This window comes from Microtus oregoni, unplaced genomic scaffold (genome assembly GCF_018167655.1).
Source record: "Microtus oregoni isolate MIOR12 unplaced genomic scaffold, Mior012 000030F_ref0000283, whole genome shotgun sequence".
Classification (NCBI taxonomy): Eukaryota; Metazoa; Chordata; class Mammalia; order Rodentia; family Cricetidae; genus Microtus; species Microtus oregoni.
Window position 1 is genome coordinate 15,583,252 of NW_024543089.1, and position 23,586 is coordinate 15,606,837.

The following is a 23,586-nucleotide window of genomic DNA, read 5'->3' on the forward strand; positions in this document are numbered from 1 at the left end:
GATAAAAATGATTTTAAATGCCATTCAACAGATGAAATAGCAAAAAAAAAATACTTGCTTTGAAAAAATGATGACTTTAGGGCAGTATTCTTGTGGTTCAAGGAGAGAAGAATTAGAGGCCTTTCGTTTAGCACCATGACACTTGGCCTGCAATGAGTGCTTCTTAGGGGCAATTGCCAGAGCAACTGGCTCACCAAAGAAAATTATTTGGGGTTTCCTGTTCAGGTGGAGGATTTGGTTCTCTTACTATTTTTCAATTTATTAATGAAACTGTATAAGTAAACATAGCTTTTGGCAATTCAGTAAAAATGTGGATTTGAAAGTGCCCTATTTCTTCTTTTTTTGTATGTCTTTTTTATTTTTATTTTTTGGGCAGAGATGACCTATAAATGCTCTGTAAATCTCCACAGACTACAGGGTACATTTACTTACATTCATGATTTACTATTTCATGCCCTCATGACATGTGCGATCTGAAGAAAGTAAGCATTCTTGAACACAGAAAGTTAAATAGGTGAAGGTAGAAACCAAATCAGGTGACAACTGGAGACTGGTGTTCTCTGTGTCTTCTGCTTCCTCCTAGAGGCAAACTCCTTAGTAATGCATCATAAGTACTACCTTTTTTAATTTAGGGACTGAAACTCCCAAGAATTTGTACTAGACGTTGATTGGAATAAATTCTAATAGAATGTCCATCTTATAACCTGTTTATTCATAAAATTATTAGCAAGCACAAAACATACCTTAGAAAAGGTTGCCTGTCAAGATGAGCAAGAGTGATGGCGAAGAGCCTATCCCCACTCCAGGCTCATTGGTTTTAAGGTCAACTTACAGCATTCTTTTTTTGCTTTCACCTGTAATAACATTTTCCCTCCCTCTAAGCAGTGCCTCCCAACTGCACAAAATTAAGTTAAACTCTTGTTATGAAGTAGCGCATTACTATCCACTGGGTGATGGCAGTGCTCAGTGGAGTGAGAGAGCAATGCTGTGTAGTAAACATTAGCTTCATAAAGTACCTAAAACACTTAATTAATGAAATACAAACATGGATAAAACCAATTTGCCCTGATTTACAGACTCCCTTCATCTCCAAACAGCTGCTTAATGTTCTTCTTAAAAACACAGCTTGCTTCTTTCAGTATTAACAAGCTATTATTGTGAGTTATGTCTTTCTTTCAGTATATAAATTCACTTAAAGGGAATTCAGAGAAGTTTATAAAATGTAAGCTTAATGTTGTTTTAACATACACAGCAAGGAATTTTTTTTTTAAACTCTGGCAGTTTTGATGAAAGGCAATTCTCCCTGGTTCTCATGAATTTAAATTTTGTTCCTTGGTTGCCTAATTTTATGTTAGAGAAAGTTCTGCTTTCAAAAATTATGTTAGGTTGTTACAAACACAAATTGGTAGCATAGCTGAGCATTTTAAAGTCATTCATGAGGCTCCAGATTAGACGGGAGCTTAATTTTTCTTGATACCGCCTCGTAAAAGTGTGATTCTAATTCCAGAGAATCTTTGGGGTTTCAAAGTCTGTCAACTAAAAGAAGGGATTTCTAGTTTTTGAGATTTGTCTATCAGCTGAAGATGTACTTGTAAGAAAAAAATGTATTTTCTAGCTAGGGCATTCTAAAGAGAAAAATATAGCTTTGTTTTATTGTTTCAGTTGAAGCTTTGCATTTTAATACTTAATAAAAACAATTACGTGATCTATTATTCATCAGTTTGTTGCTTTCTCACAAAATAAGCCATACTCAAATAAACAATAATGATTAGAAGTTTATTTTATGAATTTTTTTTTGTTTATTGCATGCTGATAATTGAATTTTTAAGCCCTAGTAAAAAACTCATATTCTTTTTTATTTCCTTGAGACTGTCTTGAAATTAGGTCATTTCATTTCTTGTTTACTAATCTTTACACTGTCACAGTGAAATGGCTGGTTTTGTGCTTCTGAGCATATGGCCACTGCATGGCGTAGACTACATATAGCCGTAGTCTTTGCTAGTGATCGAGGAAGCAGTTACAAGTGCTTATGTTCAAATCTTGCCTTTATAATGCAAGGTAAACCAGTAACATGACTTGATATTCTTTCCTGTTATTATAGTTAAAACCAAAAAAGACATTTCTCCCTGTAACTGAAACAATCACAAAACCTCTAAGAAAAGGAACAGTTGAGACAACCTGTACAAATCCTGTACTAACCCACAATCCCACCCCAAACCATGGGGTTATTGGCAATAGCTAGCAGAGAGTGAGAGTTTTCTATATAGGTAGTGATTGATTAGTTGGCCTCTCTCCAGTAGAAGATGATATCCATGAATATTTGGGCAGCACAAATTTGTCTTGAAGGATTTAAAAAAGAGGGAAAGAAAACTTTATAGTGTTGAATAGGGAGGGAAGGGATATAAACGCAAGAAGTGTTGGGGGAGGTATGAATATGATTAAAACACTTTGCATGGCATTCTCAAAGAACTAATAAAATTTTAAAGGTTTCTCTTTAAAAGAAAAAAGAAAAGAACAACCTTTGTGATTTTCCGAGAGAGGAGATGAGGGGGAAGCATATGCAGCACTGATATTCTTCTGGTACTATTCTTAGCACTCCTTATCTGTCAAAGGGCTGGATATTGCCAAATGGGCTATGCTGGCTGGCTAGAAGTCCCCATGGTCTCCCCTCCCCAAATCTTGCTTTTGTTGTAGTTGTCTTAACATGTGTTCTAGACTCTAGCTCAGACTTTCAACTTGCGAAACTATTTTCCAACTGACCTGTTACCCCGGTGTCATAAAGTAAAAAGATTTTACTAGTCAAATACAAAATCCCAGACTATAGGTAAAAAATATAGCTGCTGTTTAATATAGGGAGAGACATGGAAGTTGTCAAAACCTGTTGACTGGGAGTACTAGAGGAAGAAACAGCTGCTGAACTGATGGAATTTGAATTACATACTGTTAACAGGGAAGAGCAATCATGTACTTTAAACATGATGGACTCACAGTCTTAATCTCTCATGCAGCTTATCCAGATACAGGAATGTAAGAATTCTTATCCTTTGCTTTATCTCTGGAGTGACTTCCACTCTCATTCAGGTTATCTGCCCTCTACCTCAGCTTCCTCCCTCCTCAAGGCTTTTCTAATTCCCAGTGCTCACATTCAGAGCCTTTCCTTATGCTTACTTGTTATGGTAACTTTAATATTATTTGACTAAGTATTAACTAATGCCCTCCTTCTACATGGACTATGAGAGGAATAAGGATCTGTCCTTTAGTGCTCATTTTCACTCTCAGAAATCAGCAAAGTTCTTGGTACCTATCAGTAAGAACAACAGAAAAGATTCTAAATGAGAAGGAATTAATGAGTTGATGTGAGAAAATTGCATATTACTTATGAAAACCAGGATAATGCGAATTGTTGAATGCAAGAAAATGGAAACCAAATGAGAAACCAAAGATGATCAGTTGGGACCTTAGTAGATCATGTGTGACCATTTTATATAGGGTGACATATTTTCAGACAAGGAGACAATTGTCCTACTCATCATTTTAAAAAAGTATCTTAAAATAACAATGTGTACTTGTGATTTAAGGACTTTATAAGAAGCAGGGAAATGAATGAGATGCGTCTAGCATCATTCAGATGGTCATGGCAAGGGCAGAGATGGGCAAATTCGTCAGTGACGTCTTCCCAATTTCCATCAGTTATCCTATACTGTTTTGTTGTTTTCCAGGTGGATCGGCAACCCCAGTTTATTCAGGGCTACAGAGTGATGTATCGTCAGACTTCTGGCCTACAAGCTTCCACTGCATGGCAGAATCTCGATGCCAAAGTCCCAACCGAGAGGAGTGCTGTCCTGGTGAATCTGAAAAAGGGGGTGACCTATGAAATTAAAGTCAGGCCATATTTTAATGAGTTCCAAGGAATGGACAGTGAATCAAAAACAATCCGTACTACTGAGGAAGGTCAGTAAAGTTTCCAGTGTAAACTAAACCTTTGCTTATGTCACTTTCATTTGTAGTTTTAACTCACATTAATTTGAAGACCAGAAAACGAGCATCGAAGAGTGAATCCAGGGAATGTCATTTTTAATATATATATTATATATATATATATATTATATATATATATAGTAAAAAGATGGAAACATGGGTGAAAGAGGTGTGTGGGTGAGGTGTGTGTGTGAGGTGTGTGTGAAGAGTGTGATTGCATATGTATGTGTGTAAGATGTGTGGGGGAGGTGTATGAGTCTGTATGTGTGTGTGTGTGTGTGTGTGTGTGTGTGTGTGTGTGTTTGTCTATGTATATCTGACAAAAAAGGCCAAAGCAAATTAAAAAGAAAAAAGTTAAAGTCTATTTTTTTCTTATACCTTTGTCCTAAGCTTTCTGTTTTAGGACATTTTAAGTGGCAGTAGTATATTTTTGTATTTTAATGAGGATCTAGCTCATTTTGCTTCAGAAGACATTCAAGTATACAAAATAAGCTCATTCATGTTGACCAGTCTTTAGGGATATAGCCAAGCCTGACATCTACCAGTCCTTTTTCTTTGTAGGAACTGGCAGCTAGAGCCATGCTTTCTCCTTTGAAAGGCCATTTGCACTCTTGCTATAGACATCTTAGAAGAGTTTCATCTCCTCCCCCCATATTTGGAATATCTTTTACCCACAGATACTTAAAAGTCAACCCATGGTGACCTGAGATGAATGTAAATTTTAGCGAGTCTTTTTTTCTTTCAGTCAGTGAGAGACTTTTAGTACATGCTGCCCTCAGAGTGAAAAGGTGAGACCACAAGTACTCGGCCCCCAAGTCAGCTTGTGGATGGATTGTCTGGGCCTCTTTCTATAAAAGCCTAATGCTCATCCAGAGAGCTTTTAAGTCACACACTTCCTATGATATAATACAAAATAAAAATATTAACTTCACATTGACTTGTCCATCAGCATGGACAAAGTGAATATACTTAAAACAATAGTACTTTTAAGAAATAAAGAAGAAAATACTAATATTATTAATAATTTTATCCTGTATTATACTTGACATATGCTGAAAACTTCTCCCACCTGTGAATGGGGCAAATAATTATAATTTAGGATAACTTTAAGCCTTGTTCCAAAATTAGCTTCACTGCAGTGGACTTTTCCTGTGGATTAGATATTTGTCAGCATTTGGACTACATTTATCTCCGTTTTCTGTGGCCAGGTAGATGTAACAAATGGTCTCAGCTGGACTAAGTCTGGAGCAATGAGCAGCGATTCACGTTCTCTCAAATCTGCAGAAGGAAGCTGAGTAGCAGAATAATTGAGCTGTCAGGGAGTAGGCATGGAGTTCTCGCCCAGCTAACAACAAAAAGACAGGAAAGCTGGCTTCCAGGTGATAGCTTTTAGCGCAGTCTTGCTACTTGTAAGTGTAAGGGTGGTAGGCAAGTGGTCAGACTTATGTTTTGGATAATACTGTCACACAGAGAGACAGTAAGGAGCAAACTGTATTAGCAGCTGTCTCTCTGTATTTTATATCTCAATGCAAATATGTCACTCCAATGATATGTGCCATGACAAATTGACCAAACATGGGACCCCTTCTTAGCTGAACTGTGAAATGTGTTTGTTTTAGGATATTTCTAAGGGGGTGTAAATTGCGGTCGTATGAGGCATGAAGAGTTTTGCAGAAATTATTTAATGGTCCACAATTCTTTGTTTTAAATCTCTAGACATATTTTTAGTGTTATCCAAATGTTCCAATGTTTCTCTTTTTTTTTTTTCATTGAGTTAAATTGAAAGGTTCACTGAGAATGGCTGAGTTCTGCACAATTAGTGCTTCCTAGCTCTGGGAATCCCCGAATGGAAGACCCAGCAATCTAAATTCAGGAACCGATTCTCACTCATTGCTTCTCAGCATGGATGTAATTAGTTATAGGAGAAACTATAAAGGAAGAGAATGACTCTCGGAAATAAAAAAAAAAATCTCTATTTCACGTCTGACCCAACATGAGCCCATTTTCAATTTTATTAGCAGAGTCTCTTACCCAGCCACATAAAATATGCTTTAAATCTTAAATTATAAGCCAGTTCTTAATAGTCAATTATTTTCCCCAGTATGAAAAGAAAAGCATTATTTTTGCTGGTGAGATTTATAATTGCATGTCTATTTTTCTTAGTAAGCATTACCCCAAACAACACCAAAAATGCCTCCCCCTAGAACTAATGCTTGTTTGCATTTTGGGACACATCATCTGAGAATACATTTGAGTCAATTAATTATGTATTCTTCTAGAAACACAGCTGTTAGAAAGTGTTAAAGATATATGCAAACTTCTAAAATCAAATACTCTGGGTTTAAATTTTGACTTACTATTTGACATCTGCAATATCTTACATTATGCCCCCCTTGCTAAAAAGCGAACTGAGTTGTTTCTGCTACCTGAGGTCATGAGAAAGACTGGACTCTGGCAGTACACTGCCAAGCACAGAAAACCACCCCGAGTGTAGCTGTTTAGTTTGTGATAGCACGGATAACACCCCTACTGACTGCACCTCTTTAAAATGTACATCAGAAGCCTTTTGTTAACAAACTGTCGCTTGTTGAAATTTACACGCAGATTCAGGGTGACTGGAAGGCAGAACCATAAAGGTCTTTATTTTCCTGTTCTGTGAGCATGTGCCTACCAGAAGTTACTGCTCACATTCAGTCTGTTTCCTCTGCAGCTCCCAGTGCCCCTCCCCAGTCTGTCACTGTGCTGACAGTGGGAAGCCACAACAGCACAAGCATCAGTGTATCCTGGGATCCTCCACCTCCAGACCACCAGAATGGAATTATTCAGGAATACAAGGTAAGCCAGTCTAACAACGGAGGCTCATAGACAACTACACCAAGAGATCTCAGTACTTCAACAGAGCCTTTCTCTAAAGGCCCAGATGCAAACTGAGATGCGTGGTAGTAAAGGGCGAGAAGGCACAGAGAATGAGAACCTAACATCAAGGTCAGACACATTGAGCTCAGTTGGAAAATGGAGAGTGGAATGGTTTTCAGTATACTGGGGCTCAGGAATGACGAAGAAGGGGCTTGAGGTAGAATTAAAACCAAGTTCACCCATATTATCAAGGAGAGATGAACTGAAGATTAGGAAAGTTAAAATGTATAAGGAAGGAACAGGACTGTTGTCCCAATTCACCTTGAGGCTCCCCTTGGCATGGCCACTGAAATAAATTGTTGACAGAATAGCAAAAAGTAGTGGTCTCATATTTGAACTAATGGAATCTAAAGAAGACATGCATTCCTGTTGGTCCATTACTATCACTGATATTTAAGACTCAAAAAAAATTTGGCTGAATCATGATGTTATTATATATTAAACTTTGGGAAAAATTCAAAGAAATTATTTTTCACACACAAACAAACACAGGCACACAGACACACACACACACCACACAGACACACACACATATATCACACAAACACACAGACACACACAGAAACAGACACAGATACACACACACACACACACACACACACACACACACACACACATATATTTCTAACAACTGAAAAGTAGAATGTTCACTAAAGCCAGTATCAATAACTAGAGATTTGACCTTACTTCAGAAATTCATTGCTGGTATGGAAAAATAGGCAGAATAATTTCATGCTAAATTGTGCAGATTGAATTTTATTCCTAAAATCTATTGAAATAAACCTTTGTCACATTAACGGTCAACTTCGTGTTGCAAATAAATATGTTAACTAGACATTGTTGTTTAATCCCCCTATCCTATTTTAAGCAACCATGCTTAGGAAGGATAGATGTCTTCCTGCAAACGCAACTAAATCAATTGTAAAGTTGTAGGATATGACATCTCTGTGGGAATGTTACAAAGTTGAGCACTATTATGTGTTGGTGAAAGAAGCCAGGGATTTGTTTCTGTATTATCCGAGGCTGAATACTCTAAACTTGGGCTTAATTAAATAGCAACAATAGTTTACAGCATGATGTTTCTCATTTATTATATGTCTAGATATATGGGTAGAGTAGTATGCATTCAGATAAGGGCTAAGTGCACCTCCATCAGCCATGCAGATACTTTATTGAAACAAAATAAACCATTCACAGGACATCTTTAGCCGAAAATTTTATAAGAGTTCCCTGTTTCAGAAGCAAATGTTATTCATTCATGCACATGAATATGCATTTTATTATGAAATATTGTATAATAAGAAAATAAACGAACATACTTGAGAACTTTCTTTTTTCTTTTTTTTTCATTTTTTTTTTTTTTTTTTTTTTTTGGTTTTTCGAGACAGGGTTTCTCTGTGGCTTTGGAGCCTGTCCTGGAACTAGCTCTGTCGACCAGGCTGGTCTCGAACTCACAGAGATCTGCCTGCCTCTGCCTCCCGAGTGCTGGGATTAAAGGCGTGCTCCACCATCGTCCGGCGAGAACTTTCATAATCATTTACAGTAACAAATTTCTGTAGCTTTAAGGAACACATCCCATGAAGTTCAATTTATATTGAAATAACAATCTAGCTACTTAGAATCCTTCTTGCCATTTTGTTTCATGCATGTGTAGTGTGTAAATATATTTTGATAAAGACTAAAATTTAGTGATATTGCTCTATATATCACTATTAATTTTAATTTTATTTTGATAAATTCCTGTAATTGAGATCAACTAATCCTGTTAACTACATCTGAACTTGATATTTTCTTGAATGTAATATGAATTACTTAGGTATGTACTTACATACTTTTGACAATATAAATTTATATTGAATTATGTATAAGAGAGTTTTGGATAAATTAAGCAGAAAAATATGATATTTTATGTACACAAATATGAAATTTAAAATAGCCCATAAGTTACCTGATGTCCAAGGAATCACTGTGCCTTCTAAATTGCTCAGTGTAAACTCATATGATATTAGGGAGATGTAAAAGAACATGACAGAGCTTCAGCTTGTCATATTGTTCTCCTTCAAATGCACAGAAATGTACATGAAGCACAGAAAATGTCTCTAAATGTCATTTATAAACAGTTTGAAACGACTGCAAAATTGGTCAGTCACTGTATATGTATCCAGTTATAATAGTTGAATTGTCAGAATAGAAATGTCATACTATCTCTGTGTACTCTCTTTTCTATAGATCTGGTGTCTTGGAAATGAAACACGATTCCATATCAACAAAACTGTGGATGCTGCTATTCGTTCTGTAGTAATAGGTGGCTTATTCCCTGGAATTCAATACAGGGTAGAAGTGGCAGCTAGCACAAGTGCAGGGGTTGGAGTAAAAAGTGAACCACAGCCAATAATAATTGGTGAGTATCAGGCTATGGACTCTGAACTTGAGTGTCTCTATGTGGATAGCAAGGTAGATTGTGGTTTTGAGTGTTCATCTTGACCATGGCCAGCTCTTTTGAGAGACCCATATAGTACACTCAGTACAGGCAAGTAGGATAATTGACAGTTCTTACAACTAATTCACACAAATAATTGTTTGTATATGTGTCCCATAATCTTATAGCTATACCCGTTGATTTTTCTTATCAAAAGCTGGCTAGTTGGCTAAAGAATATTGGTATTCAATAGATCTACTAATAATTGGGGTTCAATAACAATATAGAAAACTAAGCTCTAAGCAGACCGAAATAAGAAGCAGTTCAAAAGAACTTGGTAATGCCCATGAGGGCAGAAATTCATGCTACATTTATTCACATTCTTGAAAAAAAAAAAGTGCTTCCTGTCACTCATGGTGAGGTTTGACTGTTCTTGAAAAGTATATGAATGAAATTATCTAGACATGACAATTTGTGTTTGCTCTTTGACTCAAGCAACACTTTCTGAGATTCTTTCACGTATTTTTAACACAGTTTAAATACTTGGTTACTGAATGGTGTTGAATCCTATGACTATGCTCTATTTTGTTTATCAGATTTTCTCTCTGGTGAATATGCATTTTTCTTCAAGCCTTTGCAAGGGCTCATGCCTTCGTTTCTTTGGAGAAATTCTTAGAAGTAGAATTTACAAATACTAGAATTGCGCATTTTTAATATTACTTGAAACCTCTAAACAACTTGGAAATTGTAAAATTTGAGATTCCTGGGAACCACAAAGAGGACTTGCAGTTTCTCTGCAACATCACCATTTGGTGTTGCCAGTCTGTAATAGGAAACATTCCAGTGGATGTAAACTGTACATCTTTAATCTTAGATGCAAATTTCTTGCATGGTAATGATGTAAAACAACTTTATCTATGCTAATTTCTTGGCCTTTTGCATATTAAATGAAATCTCTCTCTCTCTCTCTCTCTCTCTCTCTCTCTGTCTCTCTCTCTCTCTCTCTCTCTCACACACACACACACACACACACACAAATACACACATACAAGAATGGGGCTATGGTAGAATTTTCTACAAGTCCACGAATTCTCTATTTATTTTAATAGTGTCTTTTGATAAAAAAGTGTTAAATTTTAATGAAAGGCAATTTACTATTTTTTCTTATATATATTGTTCTTAAATTTACACATATATATGAGAAACTGTGTTTTATTTATAAATAGGACACTTTAAATCTATCCTGGAAGCTTTATAATGTTAGCTTTTATACCTATATCTATAATTAATCTTTATGTAATTGCATGAAGTTGAAAGGCTGAGACTTAAATATTATATAAATTTATCAAATTGAATTGACAGCATCTATTGACTCCGCCCCAATATAATAAATGTATGTGAATCTGTTTCAGGGTTTCTAATGTTTATATTTGCTTATATAAACAAACTACCCTGTTGTCACTGCTGTGGTTTACAGTGGTCTTTAAAACTGGGCAATATGGCCGGGCGATGGTGGCGCAAGCCTTTAATCCCAGCACTCGGGAGGCAGAGGCAGGCAGATCTCTGTGAGTTCGAGACCAGCCTGGTCTACAGAGCTAGTTCCAGGACAGGCTCCACAGACACAGAGAAACCCTGTCTCGAAAAACCAAAAAAAAAAAAAACAAACAAAAAAAAAAAACAAAAAAAAAAAACTGGGCAATATGAAGATGTCATCATTTTCTTCTGCAAAATCATTGTGGATATTAATGCTTTACACATACTTTTCAAATCAGATTCTCAGTTTCTACAAAAGTATCTAGAAATTGTAATTGCAAAGACAGTAAACATATTTGTCAAACTGAGTAGTATAACAGTGAGTCCTTGCCAGGAACATAATACATGTTTTCATTGCAGACGTCTGCAACAGTGTTTTGTAGTTTTCAGTATGTGATCTTTTATATATTTTGTTGATATACTTTCTTAGTGTATGATATGGGTTTTACACTGTGCTGAGTCATTGTTTGGAATCTCTTTTTCTCATTGATATTTATTATATATTAACTTTTAAAAAAATCATTTCTCCATTTTGTTGTTGTTATTGACATGCTAAATTCTCCTGAAACTTTTAAGAGATACATCATATTTTAATTCTTGGTTATGAATTCTGCTCCATCATTATTATACTCTTTGTGTCTGTTGCTGGATCTAACTTAGTATCACGTGGTAAAGAATTTTAACTGTGAATTAATGAAGGATGTAGATTGGTTATTCTTTCCATTCTATCTTTTTGTGTCTTGGTCAAGTTTTGGAATGAGTGTGAATGGCTTTATACAGTAGTATTTTTTTCCTCATTTTTATTTATCCTTCAGGAGTTTTGATAGGATCAATGTTGTCTCTTCCTTAATTATTTATTAACTTCACAATGCTATCCATGCCAATAGTAATTATGGTGATTTAATCTTAGTGAATGGTGGATTGTGCATATGAAATATAAATATAATTATCTTCTACAAATATATTTACAAAAACCGAATCTAGAAATACATGATAAGTATGCATTAGTGCATCCCCTTTTAGGTCTAGAACCCCTTGCTTTTATTTTTTGGTATTTTCTTACTTATTGATATGTGTATGTGGTAGGTATGCATGTTCACATGTGTGTACAGGTCTGTGTGTATGGACTCCTGAGACTGATGTCAGGAATCCTTATCAATCTTATGTCTTATCCTTTGAAGCGTGATCTTGCATATCCACAGTTTGCATGTATGGTAAAGTTAGTCTCTGGGGCTATGCTGTCTCTGCCTTCTTTGTGCCAGAATTACAGATGAGTTTCCATGTTCATCTAACATTGATGTTGACTCTCAACATCTAAATTCCAGTCTTCTCTCTTGTGCAGCAAGATCATGCAATGCGTAAGCATCTCTCCAGCCCTCAGTCTGTGAGGAGCAGTCTCTCCAGCCCTCAGTCTGGGAGGAGCAGTCTCTCCAGCCCTCAGTCTGTGAGGTGCACTCTTTCCAGCCCTCAGTCTGTTAAGGAGCACTCTCCCCCACCCTCAGTCTGCATCTTTTTTTTTAAACTAGTTGCTACTGGATGATTAAGACTTACACCCTGTTGGTGTGCTTATTTCACAACCATCATCAGAAATTGCTTTTAATTCACTGTGAGATTTCTTGCTCTGAGATGTACTTTGTTTTTAAATACTAGTGTCAGGTCATCTCTTTAAGTGTTTGCATTATTTTTAATCCTTTATGTTAAGTTTCATCAGTCTATATGGGTTGTATATTATTTTTATTGAAGTTTATTCTTTCAAATCTATTTCTCAGAAAGGTAGAATGGTTCAGCATATAAAAGTGCTTGCTGCTAAACATGATAACCTGCATTTTTTCCCTGGGATTCATATAATAGAACCAACGACCACAAGCTATTTTCTAATTTTCACACACATGTATGGCAGGAGCGTGCCCCACCCAAAGAGTCAGAACAATATGCAAACCCCTAAACTAAACAAAATTATTTTGAATATAACATGTAAAATATTTTCTTCCTGATTCTAAAACCTTTATGTTGAATAGTCTACTTTCACTAAATGTTTTTCCTTTCTTGTTCTTAGCTCATATTGCATTGACTGTTTTTTTGTTTGTTTGTTTGTTTGATTTTCTCTGCCTGTCTATTTTTATATGGCTGGCTCTACTTTCCTGGATACTGGTCTTTGTTATGATATATTTTGAACCTTTGTGATCAGTGAGAGAACGTTTGTGTTTGTCCCACAAACTAGCCTTGTTTGACTTTTATTTTGAATTTGAGATGTCTTACTGATTTTCATGGTTTTTGTATGACAGTTTTTTAGGTCTTGTCCTTTTTCTTGGATTACAACATCAGTTTGATTTTCAATCTAAAGTAAGGGCTTTGGGAATTTCAATAAAAGTATTTAGTAAGTCTTTCTGGTGCCCCTAACTGAATGGATCTCAAATATCAGGAATTGATTTCTCTGGACTGGATATTAGCTGGCCACCCTCTCTTGTCTTTCATCCTCTGCTTTGTACCAGGTCTTTTCAGTATTCCTCAATGCAAAGTTAAGTGTTCACCTCAGGATTTCAGGGGTGATTGTTTGCTTCTTAGTGATCATTACCCTCAGATGATTCTGTGTAGTGTGGATTTCCCTTAAATTCTCTATTGTTCAAGCGTTCTAAGCTGTGTATTCTGACATACCATATAAATGTCATTGAGATTTAGCAGTGTGGTCACAGGCTTGCTTACACTGCAACAGACCCTCACTAAAGGAAGCAAAAGCTCATCAATGAAGATTTCTCTACCACAGCATGTCATTAAGCCCTTTCAATTCTCTTCACTCTTATTGACATCATAGTGACAATATTTTATAAAAAAAAGTATACATATATCAAAAATGTTCCTCAAAAGTTCATAAAGCATTCATTTTGTCTCCTAATTTTCTAACATGATAAAATGATATGCAGACAAGATAGTACCAATTTCTGGGTGATGATTTCTTCTTCTGCACAGAAACAGACTTTATGTTTAGTCACAGTGTTAAATGTTTAGACTTCCCATCTTTTCTTTGTTTCCTAAGTGAATAGCATTGAAGAAAAAAGTTAAAGTATTACCTTTTCTCTAAATTGCCTTTCCCTTCTTAATTAGTTGTTCAGACTGAATTAATTCCTTAACCTGAGGGAAACCTACAAACTTACCCTTCTGAGATTTTTCTGAAATAAATTAGAATAAGGAAGAAATATAGGTATGCTCAAAACGTTTTAAATATATATTCACATAAATATGTGTATGCATAAATACATATTTTATTTAAAGTGTTTAGAAATAAGTCTTTTTACTTCATTTTTCCTTTATTTTTAAGACTATGAGTGCCCAGGTGTAGTGCCAGCTACCTCTAGTCTAGAATCTCAACAAGAGAGGCTGAAGAAAGTAATGAAGAGTTTCTGACAAGCACATTGAGCTCAAGTCCAGCTGGAGCTGCATATGGAGACTCTGTCTCAAAACAGACAAAACAGTGTGGAAAAAGACAAAAGTACATCTCTCTTCACTGTGTGCTTTAATTCTAAACGCATCATTGTTGATCAATGCGAATTCTTTTCTTTAAATGAAATTCAAAGGATATTTCTTCCTGAAAACTCCTAAAAAGAAAATGAATATAAATTGGATTTACTGAATATAGTTTTTCTTACTGAAGATAAGTAAGATTGCCACGTAGTTGTATTTCCCTCCTGTGTCTTGTTTTTCTGCTCTGTTTAGTAATATATGTGTATATATTACTAAAATATTATATACTTAAATATTAATATATACATATATATATTGTTTAAAGCAATGGAGATTTTTTTTCTTTTCCTAGTGGTTGTCTATCTCACAGTATTTTGAATACCTGGTTCGATTGGAATCAAGGAAACATTACACAAATCGATGCTGTGCTGTGATGAGCACAGTTCTTCTCAGAGCAATTATATTATGGCAAAATAGTGGATTTCACTTAGATGACTTTAAATACATTGCAAAGTTTTACCAAAGTGTATTACATCCAAAAGACTGAGTCTCCTAACTGAATTTTGATCACAACTATTAATCTATCTCAGTATATCAAAGAAGCATTTAAATTGTTTTTTAGAAACAATGAAATCAATCAATGCCTTTCCTGCATCGTATTCAGGTAATTTGAATGTGCTATGTTTATGAGGTAATCATGAACACAGCAGTGTAGTAACCAAAATGAGGACATGCACATGTGCAAGTCCAGTTCGACCCAGAAAAGATGTATCCTCCAGAGATCCGTCTCTTTTTAATATCTACTGCTGTCCTGAGACACTTCCTAATTGTTTCTTTAATTATCCCTCCATATCAAGGTTCACATCTTGTCTGATAAGCCTTTGTACACAACTGCTCGTTCTCAGTTGAATAGTGGCTTAATGATGTCTAATCTCCTTTTCTGTTTCAATTTATGCTTCCCCTATTGTATATTCCATACTGGAAACAGCATGAAAAGCGACTCAAGCTTACCTGCTTTTCCCTTTGCTAATTAAGCCATGCATTGGCATTTGATGCAGTTTATGGTTCATAATTTTAGACGGCTGTTATGCCAGGCTGTGTAAAGTTTCAATTATCTCATCTCAGTGTTGTGAAAAAAATACAGTACCTTAAATACTGTGAAATAGCCTTGAAATTGTGCTATTTTATTTTTTTTTAGCAATTTTCAATGTGAAAGTGGGCTTCAAGTGAAATTTAGAATAAAACGACAGATAAAAAACAAACAAAAATTATCCACAACAAATAACAATAATCATCTTAATAATAAAACTATTTTTTTCTTTAATTTACTTTAGTAGTATAAACCTCATGTGGGTCGTATTAAGCCACAACAACAAAGCCACATTGAACAGACAGGAGTTAAAAAGGAAGAAAGAGAAATCAATAAAACTATTTTTTAAAGTATTCATCTTTCATACTCTTCTTGGAGAGTTGGTGATCATCCATACAATTACATACTTTCACCGAAATAGGTACAATTGATTCTGATGTGTCTAATTAAGTCTTTTTCTAACAAATTACTTTTCCTCTTCATTACTCTCCAATGGGAAAAAGGTATTACATTTCATTACATTTTTTTTTTCTGCAAGAACAATAGGACATAGTGGTCACACCACCTTGCCTGTGTTCCTTTCAGGACAATTGACAACATTGTTTTAAAAATTATCAGCATAAGAAGAAATAATATACTAGGGCTCAGAAAAATGCTGTGCAATATTAAATAAAACATTTTAAGGACTCCCCTTTAAAAAGGGCAAATCTCTTCATACTCTTTGTTCTATACTCTATCAGGCTGTGGGGAGTTCTTGTTTTGTTTGTTTAATTTATGTTTGGGGACCTTTTAGTAAGTCTACAGTGAAAAGAGTCACCAGATAACATACTGAAAATATGATATTAAAATACAGCTTTTTACTTTTATACATGTACAATCTAAAGGTGCATATATTTCAGACAGAAAAGATTTACTGTGTAATTTAATTTATTTTAAACCTGAAAAAGCATCAGTAATGTAACACACATACACATCTCTGAGTGTATGTATATAAATATATTTTAAATATATATAAAAACATATATATTTGTATACCTACGTGTGTGTATGTAAGAAAATTCTAGCCATTATAATAAAGAAGCCTGCAGTTTGATTTACTAAATTAAAATATTTTGTTGATTCTCCATAGACCAGTGTTACAAGGGTTAGAAGAATGCTGTCTGGCTTTCTATTCCATAGTCATTCAGCATTTTATATTCTTTTAGCAAGAGCTTCTCTGTCTCTTAAAGACACGATGACCTACAGCACACACTGGTTTCTGATACACAAGGCACGAGGAAGAAGCTAGAGCCCTGCCAAACACTGCTAGGGGGTGCAGCTGAAGGCATGTGAGTCATCCCCTGGCTACCGACCACTGGATGGCCGGGAGGACGCAGGAATGTTTGTTAACTTTCTGTCCCAGAATCAAAGACTAAAAGGATTTTCAGGAGCCTCAATCTTAAGCAGTTCACCTGACAGGTCTAAAAAAACCCAGTGAAAGACTTAATGTAACTCTCTACATCACATGGGACAAGGTTGTACTCCTGTTAGCTTCCATAGAAGCTTCCCATACGATTGTATTCTCATTCTATGTCTCAAATTCTGCAGTTATGTGGTTTTGATCATACTTTGATTTGTAATGGTTTTATGTATGAGGTCTTGTACAGCAAGTGGTTTCCAGATACCAGCAACATCCCTAGTTTCTTTTCTCTTTATAAATTTTACTCATTTATTTTACATACCAGCCATAGTTTCCCCTCCCTTCTCCCCTCCTGTCCCCCACTGCCTCCCATCTACCCCACCCCATTCAGTTCTCAATCTCCACTAATAAAAGGGATAGACCTCCCCTAGATATTAATGAACTGGTGGGGGGGGGGGGGAGCGGTCAAGGTCATGACAGGGAACCCACAGAGACAGTTGACCTAAGCTAGCGGGAGCTCATGAACTCTAGGCTGACAGCTATAGAGCCTGCATGACACCAACCTAGGCCACCTGCATGTGTGTGACAGTTTGTGTAGCTTTGTCTGTTTGTCTCCTTCCCAGCAGTGGGATCAGGACTTGTCCCTAGTCCTTGATCTGGCTTTTGGGAGCACTCTAATTTTCTAACTCATGTCAGTTAAGACAACCCCAGATATTCTGAGATTTGGCATGTATCTCAAGATTTGACACGTTTCTTTAAGAGAAGAAAGACTCCTTTAAAAACTACTGGCCTAAGAGTCTATTGTACAACTGCATTTTAGAGTATGAAAAGGAAAGTTCTCACAAAAAGAAGAAAGGAAGGGAGAAAGAAAGGAAGAAGGAAAGATGAAAGATCACCTCAATGAATCCAAAATACTGAAAAGCAAAAACAACACTGCCAATGATCTGAACCAGGGACATACTGATTAAGCTCTTGACACAAGCCTAGAATTTATGCTGTATTAGTAAGTAGCAGGGAGAGTGTATCTCTTCAAGAGGTCAAAGACATATAAAATATAACATATGTTATATAACATATAACATATCTCTAACATATAACAGTGCTGCATTTGCCACTGATGTGATCTGCTGGGCTGCCCCTTTTATATTTTGCGTGCAATTTACCTTTCATTTATTCTTGATTTATATTAACTAAAAATGATATTGACATTAGATTCATTGATTCTCATTTTCTAAGTTTTTAAAAATCTTTTAAATACATCTAAATCCTTGTTGTCCAGTGTTATTACGATTCTCCAAGTCTACAACCTATTAAGTATGGATTGGGATTTGCTCAATTGATTTCCAGAGGTCTAAATTTTCTCAACATGAAACATCTTGACTCAATGCCCAATTGTCAAGTAACTCTTAACTGCTCTTAGGGAGTGGATAAGATTTGAAATCTCTTAATGTTTTAATTATACATGCTGAACTCCATAAATTAATGTTTTCATATTTGCTATTGTTCTATACAGAGAATTTCATGCCTCATCAAAAATCAAAGTTTATATCTTTGGTTTCATTGACGGTTTTATGAAATTATACAATCTTGTGAATTATGTCCTCCTCAAAATAGGCAAAACAGTAGCAGAAAAGCAATGTACAATGCTGGCTTGTTTGTTGTTTGTGTTTTCTATCCTCCCACCAGGTCCCCCACAGCTGTTTAGCCCCAAAGAAAATCACACATAGGTCTCTATAAATTATAAGCTGATTGGCCCATTAGCTCTAGCCTCTCATTGGCTAACTCTCACATCTTGATTAACCCATTTTTTGGATCTCTGTTAGCCATGTGGCTCAGTACCTTTTTTCAGTGAGGCGGATCACATCCTGCTGCTTCCTTGGTCTGGGCAGGAGTGGGAGGAATCAACTTCCTCCTTCCCAGAATTCTCCTGTTCTCATTACATCATTTCTACTTCCTGTCTGGTTTTTCTGTCTATACTTCCTGCCTGGCCAATCAGCATTTATTTATAACATGATTGACAGAATACAGACAATTCTACCACACCAGTACAAGTACTTGTATTATGGGAAATTTGATAAAAAAATGCTTTACCTTGTTTAAGAAAAATATCTGTTATTTCAGCTGCTAGTAGTTGTTCCAATTAATGTTTATATGATAAATCTGAAGGTCTTTTAGAACCTGTCCTTGAAAAATTAAAAGTAAGTAACATTCTTAACAATACTAATAAACACTGATTTCATATTTCTTTTTAAATTTAAAATGTTCTTATCAGTAATCTTGACAGCCTCAGGACAAAACTATTATCAACTAAGCTTTAAAAGGACATGCCTATGGTATGGTGTTTGTATTTCTGCAATCATCAATCATTTCTCTTAATGTTTATTGACATCATTTTTCCTTTCATAGGGGGACGCAACGAAGTTGTTATTACTGAAAACAATAACAGCATAACTGAGCAAATAACTGATGTTGTGAAGCAACCGGCATTTATAGCTGGCATTGGTGGTGCCTGCTGGGTAATTTTGATGGGTTTTAGCATCTGGTTGTATTGGAGAAGAAAGAAGAGAAAGGGGCTCAGCAATTATGCTGGTAAGAGACTATTTTCAGCTATAAAAACCTCTTATCTTCTGGAATGTAATGCGATGAGAGGAAGAAATGGAATGGAATAACAAATGGATGATTTGGGCTTGTTATAAAAACCCGCTCTGTAAAATGCAATTATAAGCAATATGCTTCAGTGCATTGCTCTTGACCATATCGGTTTATGACCACAGGCAAGCTTTCTGCTTGTATCTCCAGCGAAGCATAGCGAGAGGAGACACTGATAAAATGCTCAACTATTTTTTTTCTCAACTAGTTCTTCAAAAACCACACATACACGCAAAACTTGGAATTTATAAAGACATCTTTTGAGAAGTGTATTTAGACAAGAAAGTTATTAAAATGCTCAGAAAAGAAGATTTGAAAATCAGCTTCCAGAATGTCACAATGCAGATTACACTGGGAAATAGCCCAGATGGTGAAAAAAAAAAGATAAACAAGCAAAAATGGGTACTTATTTCAGTGTGAACAAACAACATTTTCAAAAAGAGGAACAGAAGGAAGCAAAAGGAAGAGCAAAGATACCGAAATAGCTGCAAAAAAATGAAAGGAAAGAGACCCGAGATGTTCTATAACATTTCCAAAATTAGTGTTCTTGTTGCCAAATGCAAGAGAGCTTCTCAAGGATGTTGGATGTGGTACACTTAAACATCTGCAAATGTGAAAGAGACATAGATGAGTTAGGGATGGATGTAGAAATGGAAAGAGACATAGATGAGTTAGGGACTGATGCAGAAAGAGAAAGAGAGATAGAGTCCAGAAGTGGGGGAGAGAGAGACACTAATGTCATAACCAGAGATTGAAAGAATGAATTCAGTGCTGAAGCTCTATTCTGTTATAATTTGTATTGTGGTTACTTTGAATTATTTTCTCTAACAGCAGTGAAAGACTAACTCCAAAAGCACACACTCAGTAGAATTTCAAAGAAGCAATTTTATTTTATCCTTTGAACACTTGAAATATTTTGAGATACTGTATTTAATCTTCTAATAACTGATAAATTCCCTGACAAACTCAGTAATTAAAGTATGTATTCTTGAAATGGAAATTTAATAGAATATCTTAACAGTAAAACAATGCAAAGAATGCATTATGCATTTTGTTGTCTTTCTTGATGTGTTACAACATTAAACATGGCAACTTGACGATAGCATTGTTCTTATGTCTATAACATATAAAATGTATAGTGTATCCATTGACAAGAAGTATCCCAATATCACTTTACAGTAGTCAAAGCTGCCTGCTGCCTTACTCTTTGTCATTTAAGTGTTACACTTCACAGATTAGAGATCCTTCCCAGAAAGCAGTGGTTAGTAACAATTGATGGGTGGCAAAGTCTTGAATTTCAACAGTATTTCAATGCCAGTTTTGCAATCCAGCCCTCTACTTTCAGCACTGTAGATACTGTCAATCATCCAATTGGCTTCATCTGTCGTTAAGCTATATGTCTTCCTGTGACATGCTCATACTAATCATATGAAACATAAGGTAGGCCCAATATAACTCAAGGACAATTTTAGTCTTATTACTTCAATTGACTTAGTGATAATAATTGGAGATAAAACTTAGAAGTCACTTTAATGAGAAGTCCGGATGTACTCACTTGTGAAATGGTACCTTTGTAACCTGCATCCTTCTTTAGTAGCTCACGCCGGAGCAATACAATAAATACCTCTTGCAGTCTGTAGTTTGCACTTTCAGTAGAATTACATGAGGCAGACATCTCTTCCTGTCTCTCATAGCAATTCTTTGCAAAAACTTATACACTTAATTTGAAAATATCTGTTGGTCTTTGAGCTTGACAAGGATTGTCCATTTCGTACTTTCATGACTCATGATTGATGTCCGTGAGTTTGGAAGAGAACTGCTAACTCAGACTGCACTTGCCCTTCAGGTATTTGGAAGAAGGCCAAGCCAGAGAGAAGCCTTTCAAAGCTTTAATACTTAATTGATGGATGGCTGAGGATAGATGTCCTTTATCCTTGTCACTTGCCTTCTAGCAATTGCTGTTCTCTCCTAGGTGGGAAGCAAATGAAGATTTGCCAATCCTAGGGAAGGAGCATTTCCTATCTGGGTTGTAATATCTTCTCTATATTTTTTCTTCTTACTCACCTACCCTCTATTTTTTTCAATTTTTCCAGTCTTGTCTTTACAGAAGCTGGGGATATGCGATTTTAATAAGGAATTGATAATGATGTGCATGTTCCCACACATTTGTAGTTACGGTTTCTATGAATGGGCTGATGTCCCATTTTAAAAGCACAGAGTTACTGATGGATCATTTTTCTTGAAAGGGTTTTCTATTAATAATAAACAGGATGTGTTAGTCTTTTTATATTTTTTCATCAAAAATTCTCTTAGAAATTTCTTATTTTGAAATTACAAATACAAGACCAGATAAAATTAAAGCAATGTGATTACACAAACAAGATGGTATTTCTGAAGTTTCTGTTGATTCACCACTACATGACTTTATGCTGATGCAGGTGCTATGACCTCTCAGGCTTATGTCTCTGTACTCTCTAATAATTATCAAGTCAATGTAAAACCACTTCTTAGAGTATTATATAACTTTCTTTTTCAAATTTCAATGAAAATACAGTAAAAAGTTTGATGTATTCCCTCTATTAGGGATTCTAGACTTTAAATAAAACTAAATGGGTAAAAATTTGATATAGAACAGGTCAGGTTTGAAGCACGCACCCTACACCTTTGTCCCAAGTCTATTCTTAGTCTCTGGAAGTAAGAAATAGGAAGACACTAATTAGTGGAGAACAGAAATAGCTTGCAGGGTGAGACACCAAGTCTGGCAGAATACCTTCATTCACACTATACAGGCAAAGCACCTACAGTCTCTCATTATATGTATTCTGGATCTTGTTTTCATTACAGAATTGTTCTTGTAAAATTTGAGCAGAGAAAACACCAACCAACCAAACAAACAAACACTCTGTTAACTGGTGTTTATAATTTTCTTTGGGGACCAGCAAATTTAACACATTTGCTACAATAAACTAAAGGACAAAATCTCCATTGTATAATCAAATATCCAGAAACAAATACAAACTAATACATTCAAATCATCCTGCAGAAAAAGCTGGTCTAAACATGTTTTGCTTCTCTGCACAGACAAAAGCAGGGGACTTATAGTGCAGAACTGATCCTCATTTTGCCATGTTTCTTTCTGTATTTTTCTCATACTTAAATTCTCAGACACAAATGCCCAGCATAGTTTTGCCCATGCTCTATGTGTAAAATAAACCCACAAGTGACAATTGTAGTTCATTAGGTCCTTCTGTTCTGCATTATAAATGGAGTGAGTTTTCACATTTTTAAAACAAGTAGCTGTATTTACCTTCATTTTTACCAAGGAGGACAATTTCCTTGTCTCTGCATGAAGGGACTCCGATTACAAGAAAACATTCACAACTTCAGATGCTACAAAGTGAGAGAAATTTAAAATGAGATTTATAAAGAAAATATTGGATATTTTTAAATATAAAGTGAGCATATGGTCACAATTACAGTTTTTCATAGCTAAAAAAGCAAACAATTAAATTTTGAAGCAAATCTATGTAGTACCAATAGATTTAGATTTAAATATATCAAGTTGGGCTGATGGCTCAGAGGTTAAGAGCACTGGTTGTTGTCTGGAGGTCCTGAGTTCAATTCTCAGCAACTACATGGTGGCTCACAACTCTCTATAATGAGATATGGTGTGTAGGCAGAACACTGTATGCATAGTAAATAAATAAATCATTAAAATGTGTCCCATAGATTTAAATATATCATATATGTACATGTATAACCAGATAATGTTTATCAATATCATATAATTCAATGGTATATTTTTTCAATTTGTTTCTTTGTAACATTTTTATTAATTTACTTTTATTATGTGTATGGGCATTTGCCTTCTTGTTTATCTGTGCTTCCTCTGCATCCTGAACTCCTGTGGAAACCGAAGAGGGCATGAGATCCCTATTCCCTATGACTGGAGTTACACACAGTTGTGAGATGCCTTGTGGGTACTAGGAATTGAGCTGGAAATCTCTGAAAGTATAGCCAGTGCTCTTAGCCACCAAGCCATCTCTATAGTCCCTATTTTTCTTAATTTGTAATTGTTGGAGTAATTAAATTTTGATAAAAGTGAGCTTTGGTTTACTTTTAAAGAGGAGGTTATATTACGTG

The 23,586-nt window shown here is 35.5% G+C and overlaps 1 protein-coding gene across 12 annotated transcripts in view; it reads left to right on the forward strand.

Moving 5' to 3' along the window:
• Robo2 (roundabout guidance receptor 2) overlaps positions 1 to 23,586 on the forward strand; it is a 1,518,906-nt gene that overhangs the window by 1,440,317 nt on the left and 55,003 nt on the right. For all 12 annotated transcript variants that reach the window (XM_041678470.1, XM_041678467.1, XM_041678468.1 and 9 more), the window contains 4 exons: positions 3,720 to 3,951; positions 6,689 to 6,813; positions 9,124 to 9,295; positions 19,201 to 19,383. In XM_041678470.1, the coding sequence (XP_041534404.1) occupies positions 3,720 to 3,951; positions 6,689 to 6,813; positions 9,124 to 9,295; positions 19,201 to 19,383 (712 nt within the window). The remainder of the gene's footprint in view (positions 1 to 3,719; positions 3,952 to 6,688; positions 6,814 to 9,123; positions 9,296 to 19,200; positions 19,384 to 23,586) is intronic.